The sequence below is a fragment of the Calonectris borealis genome, chromosome 23 (assembly GCF_964195595.1).
Source record: "Calonectris borealis chromosome 23, bCalBor7.hap1.2, whole genome shotgun sequence".
Taxonomy (NCBI): Eukaryota; Metazoa; Chordata; class Aves; order Procellariiformes; family Procellariidae; genus Calonectris; species Calonectris borealis.
In genome coordinates this window covers 2,937,145-2,951,459 of record NC_134334.1, presented here as the reverse complement: position 1 = coordinate 2,951,459, position 14,315 = coordinate 2,937,145, and the positions used below count along the sequence as shown (strand labels likewise).

At 46.5% G+C, this 14,315-nt stretch overlaps 2 protein-coding genes across 6 annotated transcripts in view; both read right to left on the bottom strand.

Moving 5' to 3' along the window:
• Positions 1–5,474: 5,474 nt before the first annotated feature.
• FNDC10 (fibronectin type III domain containing 10) lies at positions 5,475–6,143 on the bottom strand. The gene has a single exon (XM_075172133.1). It carries the CDS (start codon positions 6,141–6,143, stop codon positions 5,475–5,477), a length of 669 nt encoding a protein of 222 aa, XP_075028234.1.
• An 874-nt stretch (positions 6,144–7,017) lies between these two features.
• Positions 7,018–14,315, bottom strand: part of LOC142092370 (uncharacterized) — a 42,151-nt gene continuing 34,853 nt past the window's right edge. For all 5 annotated transcript variants that reach the window (XM_075172320.1, XM_075172319.1, XM_075172322.1 and 2 more), the window contains one exon: positions 7,018–13,869. In XM_075172320.1, the coding sequence (XP_075028421.1) occupies positions 13,853–13,869 (17 nt within the window). In that variant the 3' untranslated portion in view covers positions 7,018–13,852. The remainder of the gene's footprint in view (positions 13,870–14,315) is intronic.

The window sequence follows — 14,315 nt, the reverse complement described above, 5'->3', positions numbered from 1 at the left end:
GAGCTTTCCCCGTCTTTCAGCACCTTCAGCACCTTCTCACACAACCTGTCGTTCTCCTCTCAGCACCTTGCACAAAAGCCTCCCTACACCACCACCACGCCCCCCCCTCCCCCCCCCCCCCCCCGCCCCAGCGCGTCCTGGTAAAACCTCTCCCCTTCTTCTCTTGCATTTCCCATTAAAAAAAACCCTTTCCTCACTATTCCCTCGACTTTCCCGGCAAAATCTTTCCCTCTCCCTCCCCTCAGCCGTCAGGGCAAACCGCTTCCCTCCCCTCAGCGCTTCCCGCCTCACGTCTCGCCCCGGCGCGTGCAGACGAAGCCCTTCTGCCACCCAGCGTTTCCCGCCTAAACGCGTCCCCTCTCTCTCCTCAGCGCTTCCCGAGAAAAGCCTTTCCCCCTTCCTTTCCTTAGCGCCTGCCTCCCTCCCGGCAAAACGTTTTTTCCTTCTTTTTCTTCGCTGCTCTTCAGCATAGCCCGCCCTTGTTTCTCCCCTCTGCACTCCCCACTGAAACCCGTCTATCTTTCTGCTCAGCCCTTTCTGCAAAAACCTCTTGCTCCGGGTCTCCTCTCAGCCATTCTTTCTTGTTAAATCTGCCCCGCTGGCTGCAATGCCTACTCTTTTGTTACTTCTTATTCTGTAAAGGCACCCTGCAAATCATCTGGTAGTTCTGGGATATCTGGCTAGTGAATGAATTACCTGAGTGTGTACGTCTGCTTTTACAAAGGGTCTATGGGGCAATGCCCAGAGATCTCCTCTGGAAAAGTCTTCCACCAAAATCACTTTTGGAGGGGTTTTCTTGGCACGTTATATAAATACAGTACTGTACTGTGCCATCATGTCGGCAAAGCAGGCTGAAAATACTGCCAGTGAATTTTAAATGACAAGCCAAACATTGTGATATGAAAATTTCTGCATCAAAAAACACTCTCTCAGGTGAAAACAGAACAAGGGGCTTGGGCAATCTTTTCCCAGATGAGACCAGACAATGTGTAAAGACAGGAGATGCAGTGACCAGATCTATGATGAAGCAATACCAGTCAGGGTATATTTGCTCAAGCTAGAACTGCAAAAGCCCCCGTCCAAGCATCACTGCTATAATTACAAAGCCTTTAACAGGAACATGACACAGTTAACTGTTATCTGCCACTTTTTCTCCTTTCAGCCCACTCTTCCTAGCCTTTCTTTTGGAACATACTGGTGAAATAGAGCAGCAGTTTGCGGTCTTGTAAGACTACAACTCCAGGTCTCCATGGAAGCAAAATACCAGCTTTCACTTGCACCTCCAAATAAAGCCAAGCGGCCTTTCCTTTTATGTACCACAAAAAAATACCGTAATGGAATTAAGAGAGATTCTTTGCCTGAGGCACAGAATGTTTCCTCCAGAAGATTCAAAGTTAAGTACATTTAAGCAGTTGTTTTCCTCACATTTAGCACAGGGCAAGGAAAAAAAAAAGCTTGTTAATGAGCATATCACTCTCCATTTTAACTCCTGCAGAAATGGATACAGCTTGATATTTGTACTGGAAATTACCAGATAAACGCAGGACCATATACCACATAAGAGTGTACGATATGGATTTTTAATACCCAGGTACTTGTATAGTAATATAGAGAATGTGTAGTTGCCTTAGAAGCCATTTCCACTTTTCCCCAAAGCACTAGGTACATAACAGCCAGCTTCTTGGCAGTTATAAATCAGCATACAGCCACTTCTTTACTGCTGCCTGGACAGCAGTAAAAATCAATCCTGCCAGGATTGATTATAACTCTACAAGGTACTCTGCATGTTTTGGGAATTGCTGCAAATACTGGATAAAGCTTTCTTTAACTGTGCAATCTCACAAAGGCTTGTGGGAGTCAAATTAATATCAAGTCTCTGTACATGTAATTTTCCCCATTATTGCCAAAAAGAAATGTCTATACTCATTGATGGAGGAAATTTCTATACTTGTGATGGAGGAAAAAAAACACAGTTATCAATGGGTTGGCAGATGTTTTGCTTAATGTCACATAAAACGAAATAAGGAATACTCTTTTTTTTCCAGACGCCAAGATGCATCCAATTAAAATTTAATCCACTAAAAATGAATGAGAAACTATGAGATATTGTTTCCTACATCCCATTTATAATGCTTGGAAAGGAAAAAACTGATAAAAATAATCCTTTAGAAAATTACAGAATTTCCTCCATCAGGATTTACATTGTTGTTCTACATATTTTGCTCGTCTATCCTCTGCCCAGCATGCTGTTGCAATGCAATCCACAGAGACAGATGCATGAAGATGTGAGATGACTACAAATGACCTCTCTATAGTATCTACTGGGTGCTGTTTTAGCAGGTAACTATATCCTATCAATAGCTGCAGAGGTGTCTTATTGAAGATAGTCACATACAAAACTGTAAATTAAATTTATGCTCATTTCCTCAGACTTACATCAGTGTTACTGCAATGAACAGTGCTGGCTGCACACAAAATGAAGTAGCTTGAATTGGTAAACAAAGATGGATTTAGGAGCTAAGGGCAGCTCATTCAAAGGTCAAATAGGGATCATTTATATTCAAAACCCAAGACACCTGGCTACCATAATTAATGGTTTTGCCTCAGTGAGTTTTCATACAAAATTTCGTATCTGGCTCCCTATATCTGAAAGACTGAAGTGATTATCTTGAGTATTACGCCTCTTTTCCCACTGCTGTTGGACATGTAGAGCATGAGCTCCTTGTACTGTGTGCTGTGACCTGCTTGATAAGAATATTTCAGTCTGGACCAGATGATGGGTCTAGCCCAAGCCTTTTTTTACAATTATGGACAGTACCACGATCAAGTTCAGGCAGCAGAACGGCTTGCCCAGAGAGGTTGTGCAGCTGCTGTCCCCGCAGGTTTTCAAGGCAACACTGGATACAGCCCTGCGTAACCCAGTGTGCTCTCACAGCTGACCCTGCTTTGAACAGGAGGCTGAACTAGATGACCTCCAGAAGTCCCTTCCAACCTGAATTACCCTGTGATCCTACAGTCTAAACCTCTAGTAAACCAAAATCAAGTATTCAGCGAATAAATCTCTTTTCACTTTCCCATTAACATTGTCATAATTTTACAGTAGGCCATGGAATATCATTATGACCAGTCTTTGGGCAGATTTGCTCACTTTGAGTCCAACAAGATCTTGAACCGTTAAATATTTGTGATGTTTTCATTTCTTTTCACTATTCTCTTAATTTATTAAGGTCAACACCAAGATGGTACAAGGCTCGTTATTTATACATTTAATTTTCACATCTGGCAATTCACAACAAGATGAAGAACAAAACAGTAACACTGGTTGACAGAAGCTGACAGAGATATACAAAATCAGTGCCACTCTAATAGTCCAGTGCAGAACTAGCTACAGGAAAGACTGACTTGAAAGCTTTAAAAGACCTGTGACCCAAATTTACTGTGTTTAAATTCACTGAACTAAACCACTCGATGCAATTTGTCTTAATGTTCTTAAAAACCAATTGCCGTTTCTTCAAGCAGTCAATCTCCTTGGGGATAAAAAAAGAAAAATTGTGACATTGTCCTTCAATATCAATGAATGACACCATCTTTCTGTTACTGCAATGCTAGATATTGTCAGGCTGCTTAAATCAAGTACATAGGCAAGTTAATAAAAAGAGAACACTCTTTAAATTTAGAGTCAGCTGCATGTGAAAAAGAAAACAAAGCAAGAATAACAAACAAAAGGTATTTCTGCCTGATGGAATATAGACCTTCAGTTTCTCAGCCACTCCCAAATTATTGAAGGGATTATGACTGGTACAAATACTGCATTTTATTAAGGATTCCGTATACTTCCTGTATTTACCCTCTACTAGCAAGTTTATACTTCACAAACTACTTTCACAAAGAAAAGCATACAGGTCATTCACCAGTGATAAACATTTGCACATACAGATCACACATGAAACTGAAGTATTTTAATAGCAATACCCCTTTACAGAAGAGCTGTTCCCTTACTTTTGCTTTAGGTGCTCAGTTTAAGAGATATAAAGTCATTTTCTGTTACAGCAGTCAACTACATACAAACAACACTAAATAAAAACTAGCTCACTAAATAAACCCCTCTCAGATGGTAACTGACTCTATTTTGTGTGTATATTAAAGTTCAAGTAATGATCAGCCTAAGTTTGTTTTTTAAAAAAAACCCAAACAACCGAACAAACAAACCAACGACCACTAGTTTCAGAGACGAAAACACTAAGGGAGATACTGTTGTCTATGAAGACTACAAGAACAGATATACCAATATAAATGGGACAAATTCTCAGCACTAAGGCACAATAGAATTAATACTAGAATATGGCTAAAACCTTACTTACTACAGCATTGAGTGAGCAGTTAACAAGGAGTGTTCCTGTGCTCAAAACACTCGGCTACAACATTAGTGAGTTCTGTGTTTAAGACGCTTTTACCTTAGTGTAGCTGCACGCAGCATTCCTAAAAGATGGGATTTCAGAGGGCAGTGATAGTGCTCATTCACACTGTACTTATTTTATAATTAAGGATCGGTTCATACTTGCCCAACAAAATGGAATTTTCATACTAAATTCGTCCCTTTAGCATCGCTCTTTGTGGAGACTACCGATATGACAGTTCTAAAGGGAGAAAAGCAGGTTCAGTCGGTGTAGGACGTCAATGGTCACTCGAGCTGACCAGAAAACCCCTGTTGTTTTGGAAAGTGGCCAGTCTAGGTCCCAGAATTTGTGACCAGCATAAGGCACGATACAAAACCCACTTAAGTCACAAGATTTAGGTGGGCTTTGGATCAAAGACACACTTAGCTATGGGTTTTGTGGTTCCACCGGTCTGTTCTCCCCCAGACTTTAAACAATATTCCCCTTCAGAAAAAAATTCAAGCACGCATCTAGAGCAAGGGGATTTAGGCATAGGCTTAAAATATGGGTGTTCTGGAGAGTCTTCTCAAACAGGCCCTCTGTAAGATCTGTCGCTTGCTTTTAAACAGACATTTCTCTGGCACGTGTGGACCTTTGCATTATTTACTTTTAATCCACCGAGATCCCGTGAGTTCAGTAACCACGCATGGCTCAGGCTGAAAAGCCACCCTAGGAGGAAGAAGAGCGCCAAATACTGAGGAAAACCCAAATCCTGCAAGTTTGGGAAAGGCAAACCCAAGATGCCCAACGCTTCAAACGAGGCCCTGGGCAAAACCGCGGCGGGAACAGTTTGGAAAACCTCTCCTCCTCCCCTGACAGAGCTAGAAAGCCGGCGTCGGGCGCGCTGCAAGAGGCGGTCTGCCCAGCGCACCGGGAAAGCCGCCGCTGCCGGCAGACGCGGCTCCCCGGGACGGGCGCCGGAGCGCCCTCCCCGCCCGGGGCGGGGCCCCGCGCCGCGCAGCCCAACCCAGCGCCGGCCAAGCCGGCGGCCCGGCCCGGCCCGGCCCGGCCCGGCGCCCCGGCGGGCAGCGCTGAAGGCTAGGCGCGGCGCGGGGCGGCGGCGGCCGCGGCCCCGGCGAGGGCCGGGCTCATGAGGTTCTCGGTGATGTAGGCCACCAGGAGGCAGATGAAGACGAGCATGACGCAGATGGAGCCCCCCACGGCCGTCATGGCGACGACGATGTCCCGCATGGCGGCCGGCTCCACGCGGAACTCCACGCACTGGGCGGGCGGCGCGGGGCGCGGCGGCGCGTAGCGCGGCTGCAGGCAGAGGCGGTAGCGCACGCTGCCGTGCGCCTCGGGCAGCAGGTAGTCGCGGCAGGCGGCGCCCAGCTCCACGCTGTCGCAGGGGAAGCGCGTGTAGGTGCCGTCCCAGGAGCAGTTGAGCGCGAAGCCGCGGAGGCCGGCGGCGGGGCGCGGCGGCCCCCACTGCAGCAGCACGCTGCCGTTGCGCAGCACGTTGGCCACCAAGGCGCCGCCCGGCGAGCGGTGGGCGCGGCAGGCCCGCGCCGCGCACTGGAAGCCGCGGGCCGGCGTGCGGAAGCAGAGCCGCCCGCCCGCCGCGCCCTCGGCCCCCACCTTGTAGGGGCACCACGGCTCCTCCGCCTCGGCCCCGGCTCGCCGCGGCGAGGCGGAGGGCGCCCTCAGGGCGGGCGCTGGCGCCCCGAAGCAGAGCAGGGCGAGGAAGGGCGGCAGCAGGCTGGGCATGCCGGCCGCCGCGGCATGGAGCCGAGCCGCGGTGCCGGCGGAGGGCTGCGGCGCCTCGTGCGCCGGTTATAAACGCGGGCTCGGCAGCCGCTCCGCCGGCCGCCAATGGAGAGGCGGCTCCGCCGTTAACTCTCGCTGGGCTGCGGGGCACCCGCCGCGCTGGGCAGCGCACGCAGGACGCGCGCCCGCTCCGGACCGGCGGCGGCGGCAGCGGGCGGCCCCGGCCCCGACCCCGCCGTGCCTGGCCTGCGGGGGGGCCCGCAGCCCCCGGCGGACGGTCCTCGGGTGCCCGCAGCGCTGCGCCCCCCGGTAAGGGCCGGCACGGGGTTGGCTCAGCCTCCCCACCCCGCCCCGGCATTGCGTGCCCGCTGCTTTGCTCGCCACGGCTCCTGGGTGCTCCGCGCAGGCCCCCGGGGAGCTGCGTCCCCCGGGGCTGAGGCGGACGCGGGTGCAGACACTGCCGGACATCGGTGGTGGGGAGGGTGCCTCTGCCACCGGGGTCCCACAACCAGGAGAGGCTCGGGGCAGGGCAGGGTTGTGGAAAGTTGGAGAGCTCCCCTTCAGCTGAAGCTGGCTGTGTTCAAAGGAAGGGGGAGGTTACGTGGATTTTTTTTAATGGTTATGTCTGCAGACCTAGGCTGCTTTAACCCCTTAGGACTAGAAATTCTGAGAAACTTGGCAAGAATGTAATACAGGGAGAAAGACCTGTGTCCCCCAGGAGGTCGGCTGATAGCAGTGATAAAGCTGTGGGTCTTCAGTGCACACTAGGCTGTGAGACCAAAGGAAAAAGATACTGCTGTCCTCTAACAAAAGCCATTTTCCCCTCGCTGCAGCAGGACCAACCCACAATCCATCCATTTGATCTAGAGCCAGCTGTTTATTTTGCAGCACAGAAGAGGGCTGAAGGAGACAGAGCAGTGCTCCATCCTAGCGTTACACCATAATGCTTTCTGAACGACCTTGAAAGATTTACACTAAAGTATAGACTTGTCTAAATGTGGAAACAAAAGACATCTAATTAAACAATCATAAACATACATACTTAACCTAAACAACGTTTGAATATTCTCTGAACAGTTAAATTGGTAAAAACTGCTTTAAGTCCTGTCTTTTCCGAGTTGCAGATTTCATTCCACACAAAAAATTGTGGGATTTTTTTTTTTGTTTGTGTTTTGATCAGGTTTTACATAGTGTCCTGTTCCAGTTTTTATAGCAGAACATACGCATTGCCTGTAACTTGTAAAGTAAAACAACTATCATGTTGCATGGTTAAAAAGCCCAGAAATGTGCCTAAACATATTGGTATAGTTTTTCTTCACTGTGTTACCTATTTGGAAATACAGAATCTACAGATTACTATATAATTTTTCTTTAAAAGTGTTTATTGTCTTACATAAGTTTAAAATATAACAAAAATAAGATTCTGAAGCCTATTTTTATTTCATAGGCTAAACAAAAAACAAACCCAAATCATACACCTTGGACTTCATTGAAGGTGTTACTTGAATATATATATACAAAGTGTAATTTGCAGCAATGTGGAACTTGTTTAAATAGTTTTGTTTTCTAGATGCATGAACATCAACATGACCAAATGGTATCATATCAGGACACCTTTTCCTGTCTGAAAGACTTGCCTTTTTAAAGTATATGGTTTCTTAAGGAAATCTTTAAAGATAATTTAACAATACCAAGTATTCTCTCATAAGTTGTTTCAACATCTAGTTTTTAACTGAATTTAATGTTGTAAAGAGGGTGTCTGCTAGCCTACAGAAAGTTGCTAGAAATCTCTTTTGATACCAAGAAGTAACAATAGGAATCACTGAAAAAAATAGGATCAGCATAGAAAAGGATGCTAAAGTTGTAGTAATGGCTGCTCTCCTTGGAAAACACTTGGTGATTACAGAACAATAGGAGGTGGTGTGCTGCTGAAGGCACTTCTTGGTGGCTGAGGCAAACTTACCTGTGGAAGTTCCAGCTAGGATGCAAAACTGAAGATCTGACAGCCCTTCCCGAGAAATGTGTGGGTGTTCAGGAGATGGCTGGAGCCAAACTAAGCAAGTTTTGCCTCCTTAAACTTTGTGCAGTTCTCCTAACTACTATTAAGAGCAGACTGCACTCCAGAGGTGTGATTTGTTTCCGTGATCAGGGACGAGATCTGGCACCAGCCTCTGATGTTGCTTATGATTTGCAACGCACGTTGAGTTCTTCTGTTGAGAGATCCAACAGAAGGGTCTGGCATTTGGTACAGGAAAGGAAAATGGTTGGCACAGCAGTGAAGATGCCCGATTGCATGTGCCACGTCACTTAGTTCTGGATTTAATTCCATACTTGCATTTGAAGTTGTAGAAGAGGGAAAAACAAGCTAACCAGAGATACTTCATTTCATGGAGAGCTGTGGAAGCCCCCTCAAATGTCCTTCCCAGAAGGACTGCCAAAATTACCAGGAATTGGAATAGATAATATAATTGGTTTATACGTGTACCCTTGCACTGGAGACACACAGTCTTCTTTATAACAAGACACCTGGATAAACACATACTCCTTTGATTTCCAGATTTTCTTCGGGCACGTGAATGTAAGGATTCGCTTCAACCCCTGTCAGTGATAGTTACACCTACCTCATCTTTTCCATGTATACTGATATTCTCTAACACTAAAGCAGCACAGAGTTCAGCAAAATTGGCAGGCTTCACTCCAGAGGTGATCAAGTGTAAAATGGCACTGAGAGAGATGTGGGTTGAGGAGAAAAGACATACGTTATTGCAAGGTGCAAAGAAGGAATGAGCACTGAAGGATGCTGGCAGGCCTATACTCCATCAGTCTAGGATAGATTAGTATTTAATCCCTAAGTTTTACAACAGCCAGTCTCACTCAAACTGTACAGAATACGAACAATAGTCATCCTTAGAAGCAACTGTTATTCTTAAGTCAGTCATATATATAATTAGAAATGAGAGTTTTGGGGATATGCAGACAGTTCACACCTACAGTATGCAAGGGTTTAGGGCATTTTCTCCTCCAACTATTTCAGATGTCTTAGAGAAAACATCTCATTAAACTCCTATTAGATTGTCACATTTTTACCCCTAAAAAACGCCATGTAAATTAATGAGCCTAATAATCCTAAAGGTTTCCAAGTAAGAAATGGATTACAGAGAAGTAGGCTTCATTAAACAGAGATTCCATTTAACTAATTGATAGGCATATGTTTTCCTCATCCATGCCTTTATTTGTAAGGGCACAGAATGTACTATTAATTCTCATCATCTGGCTAAAGATGTGGCCAAACCACTTAATACTTTGACATCATGTGAACTATGGAAATATATTTGTTTACAGAAATCTAATCTACCTCATCCTGCTGGAGTCCAAAGGAAAATAAAGAGCAACCCATCAAAAAATTTGTAATAACACTGCAGGTTAACTACACCTTATCCTGCACTGCCTCCTTCGGCCTTGCACTATGTCTTTAAGCAAAAGACAATTATTTATGCAAGAGACAAGCAAAACCACATGCTTTGGCTTGGTCAGTCCGCCAGCACTTGCTTCATACGAGTACTTTGTCTCATTGTTTGCTCTCTTAGTAATCCAGCTGTTTCCTAAGACCTTCTGTGCCCCACTCTGCACTAAAACTCAGCCTGGACTTCAACAGTTCACCACTCCGGCAAAACACTATTATTTGCTTTAGGCAGTGAACCCCCAGGCAGCATATCAAAATCAGTAACATCCCATATTGCTTTACAGGCCTTCAGACAGACCCAACACCACAGGTTTTCTGCTTTTCTAGTTCTCCTCCGCTGGGTTTATTGTCTCCTGTTTCATCTCTTGTTAGAGGAAACGGTGAACCAGTATTAAAATGAGAGCAACTTGCTATAGGCCAGACAAGGAAGCACTAACCACCCACAGCTAACAATTTATGCAACACTCTGCTAATTTTAGTCCTTGATACAGCCAGGGCCGACAATCCCTCGAGCAGAGATGCTTAGCTCTCAGCTAAGGGCAGCATGCGACATACGGTTGCTAAAGCACTCTCCTAGCAGGGAGCTTTACATTTGGGGCTGAGTTGTTACAGTTCCCTCCAAGTCATAACTTTGAGGATTACTCATCCCTGACATTGAAAAGCAGAGAATTTGCCTCCTAATTTAGATAGCTCCTGCAGTCTCTCTGAATCAGCATGCAGTCTCACCCCCACTGGGCTTCTATTTCCAGCACTTGATTCACTTCCAGTAAGGTCTGAACCTACATACCCTGACGGTCACAGGCTAAGAGAAGCAAATGAAATTCAGCGGACAGATACATCTCACTGGGGCAGCTTGGGCATGCAGGTTTGAAGCTCGTGTCACAGACTGTGTCGGTCAGCGATCCTGCATTGAACTGTGAAACAATAGATCTTAGCAGCCCAGCTGAGAACTGGAGGCATTTTTGATCAGGATGCATCTGAACCGGTAACTGCAACTCCAGCTGATCTATTCTGAATGTGCTATTTATAGCAGACAGTGGAGGCTGAGAAGTGTTGCATCATACAGCAAGGTGGTAATATAAAGCACCAACACAGCATTAACCATTTCAAGTCATTTTGGGTATCTTGCACCCCTTTATAGTTTTGCAGAGAACTCCTTAGAGGGCTACATGAGCAGCTACGGCACTTGGCTAATAGACCTTTTCCTAGGCTCCCTGGAATAGCCTCTGGCTACTGTTCTGCCTCTGGCACCTTTGCTTATGCTGTCCACAAAGATACCAAGCAGTATGATGAGTACAGAGCCCCTAGAACAGCACGTGTCTTCTCTGGAGATCTGTGCACACACTGATGCCTGGATACCTCTACACTTAAAGCAGGCTATTCTAGGGAGGGATACAAAATGGAAAGATCAGAGAACTATTTATAAATCGGGGTTTTGCTGAAGCTCTCAAATGAAATAGCTTAATTTAAATAGGAACCGGACCACTCCTGAATCCAGGAGAAAGCTGGGAGAAAAAGAAGAAAAGCAGTATACAGAGAATGCTCTGCAGATTGAATGCTCCTTTCCAGGCCTGAGAAAGCTCTTCTCACCTTAAGTGGTGGGTTGCAGCTCAACTGCTGCTGACAATAGCCCTACAGTGACTGTGGCTGGGGGGCTCTGCCTTTGACTTTAACTCAGCTGAGATAAGGCATGGCTGCAGACTGAACTCTCTAGCCAGGAGCTCTCAGGTCATGTCCTCCCAAAAGCTAGTATCGGTATTTACCTGTGTGGATTTCTGTATTCTCACGTGGTTTTAGAACACACAACTCAAAACTGTTGCAATGAGGCTCTTCATGGTCTCAGTGCACAAGTCCATCCTCCCCAATTTCAGCAAGCAGCAGGTCAGCTCTGTGAGGTCCTAACAACGTGATTCTACTGGACTCCCCGAGAACCAGCAGTACCATCCAGCTGTAGCTCTAGAAAGGGCAACGTCTGGAAAAGCAGAGTTCTTGTTGCTTCCACACCAAGCAGAGAGCCAGCCACATTAACTACTCCAATCTACCCCAGAGTTTGACTTGCACAGCTGATTGTGCTGGTAAGAAACACAAGCAGAATAAAAACAAAGAACCAGAAAGTCCCATGACATGTTCATTTCAAGCTCCATTTGAATCAGTGGAAGAAAAAAAAAAATCAATACTGTCTGAATGAAAAAGACAAAGCTTATTGGGAGATAAATATTGTTTTTCCAAGTGTCTAAAAGTGCTTACAAAATATGCCGCAAAACAAGGGATTAAAAAAAGCTTAACTAATGCAAGTAGGGAACAAAGATCTCTCCTCTGATCTTTTATCAGGTCACGACATTCAACCACAAGCTGCGCTTGATGAGTGAGGTCCCAGAGTCCAGGACTTCTGACAGGGTGATGAGGAAGTAGGAGACAGCTCAGATGCATGGGCCTTGCACAAGGTAGGAGATGTGACAGCTCTGCCCCGTTCATACGAGTAAACCAGGTCCCAAGCTTTGAAATACCATTATGAAGCCCATTCTCCTTTCAGCTGCCTCCATTTTAAATTCCAGGGGCTCCAGCTGACTCATTCCTTCCTTCTATCTGAGGACAAGCAAGATGTCTTTTGGAGACTAAGTAAAGCACCACAGATTTCAATCTACTGAATCAACAGAACACTAGGAATACCCAACTTGCTGATTAAAAATCAGACCTGTCTAGAAGGAGCAAAATTTATCTTGGCTCCCTATCAAATGTTGGGAGACTGGAAAGAAGCTGAACAGGATGGAATTGCATTAGTCAGGCTCCAAATATTCCTTCATCTCTACCATCATGAATACTCTTCCTTACTTCCCCCCCCACCCCGTGCACCGAATTTCATCCTTAGCAAGCCTTTCATGCTTGGTTGGGAATCCTGAACAACCCAGGGCACCTAGGGAGGTGCCAAAAACTGAGTGTATGTCGGGAAGATAGGGATGGAGGAGGTTATGGGTCTGAGAGGCAGATGCAGGCTGGGTTATGCTCTGATCATTCTGCCGATAGCTTGAGGAGGGCGGAGTAGGGACAGCTCTGCTGGGATGCTGCAGCTGCATCATGAATAGTAGTAAGGTTTGAGCAAACACAGCCAACATAGAAATGGATGTCTGCTCCCATCCTGCTGCTTGCATTTGAAAACTTTAAGCAGTGGATAATTTAGCCCTTCCCAGACTCTGTTCATGTCCCACTGGGGGCATCCACACCACCAAAACGCTACACAAAGTAAAAAGAATATCCCATCAGAGGGACTGGCAGCTTCATTCGCCGCAGCTGGTGACCTGCAGAGGTTACTGCAGGGTTCAGTTGTTTCTTTGTGTGGCCATACGACCGCCATGCCAGAAGAGCCTGTCTTAGCTCAGGCCAGCCCACATCTCCAGGAACCCAGGGTGCAGCAGCAATGTCAAGACAAGATGCACAGCATTAGATGGGGAGGCTCCAAGCCCAACAGGACAGTCACAGCTCAAAGCCAAGGGAAGGACAACTCTACAGGGTTCTACTCTGAGTCACTGGGAAGGGTCTCTGCACCAGGAAGAGGATCCAGTCGTTCACATACACACATGCACACACATACACGGGCTGACACGTGGTCACTTCTGTTGGTGCTCATGGTTAGCTATCACCCTTGCATTACTCCAGACAAAAAGCAGGCTAACTTCCTCTCCATCTCACTCTGATGGGAGCAAAGGATGTTTTAAAGAAACACTACTGAGCAAAGGATTTTATGAAGACAGATTCCTTTGTATTAGCAATCAGTCGAGTAAGTCCAAGGACCAGTTCAGGCACCCCTCTGCTGCCCAGGGGGTTAAAAAAAAATAAAAAAACTCTCCAGCTTGGAAGGGGATAGGGAAAACAAGAGGATGAAGAACACAATAAATCAAAAAGTGCTTCTAAGAGAAGCAGCAGGATAAAATCATTCCTACAGTCTGAGAGCACTTCCATGCTATTGACCGGAGAGGCAGCAACGGCCCCATACACGTAGATGTAATGCACATCTGCAAGCACCCTGCTCAGTGCCTGCGAAGACAGTTATCTCCTCCTGCCTTTGTTCTGGGCAGTGTTTAATAGAGAAGCCAGTTCCCAGGAGGAGTTCCCATCCCCTCATTCCTAGCGTATTCCATTTTCCTTCAGCATCTTTCAGTAGTAGTCATCCTTCTTGCCATCAGCTCCCTGTATGCCTGCATGGTCCTTCTGGTCTTGGACAAGTTCCAGGTCATCATTGTCGTCCACCTCACCTCCGTGATCCTCCTGGGTGCAGAGGAAACAGCCAGGAAGGAAAAATCAGCAAGGCGACCCTAACTCGTCTGCTTCTGAGTATAGCTGTTCTACCATACCAGCCCAGCTTGGGAAACTCAGGAAAACAGGGAATAATCCATCTCAGCCAGGGACCTTTGGGTGTCATTGGCAAGCCACTTCACCAAGACACAGAGGTAAGAAGCCTGTGTTGTCATGATCAGCCTGTTCTTTTAAGCACATTTAATATCCTGACATTACAATGCAATTTTAACATCTCGGCCTGTTGCCACCACATTTAAAACTGTAACAAATCCCACCCATAATGTGCAGCAGCCAGCACGGCCTCCATTGGCACTTTTAGGCCCAACTATCCAGTGTACAAGCCAGGTTCTACACATAGGACAAGGACAGCTCCTGACATCAACTTTGCTCTGCCCCTCATTTCCCCACCCCCTTCA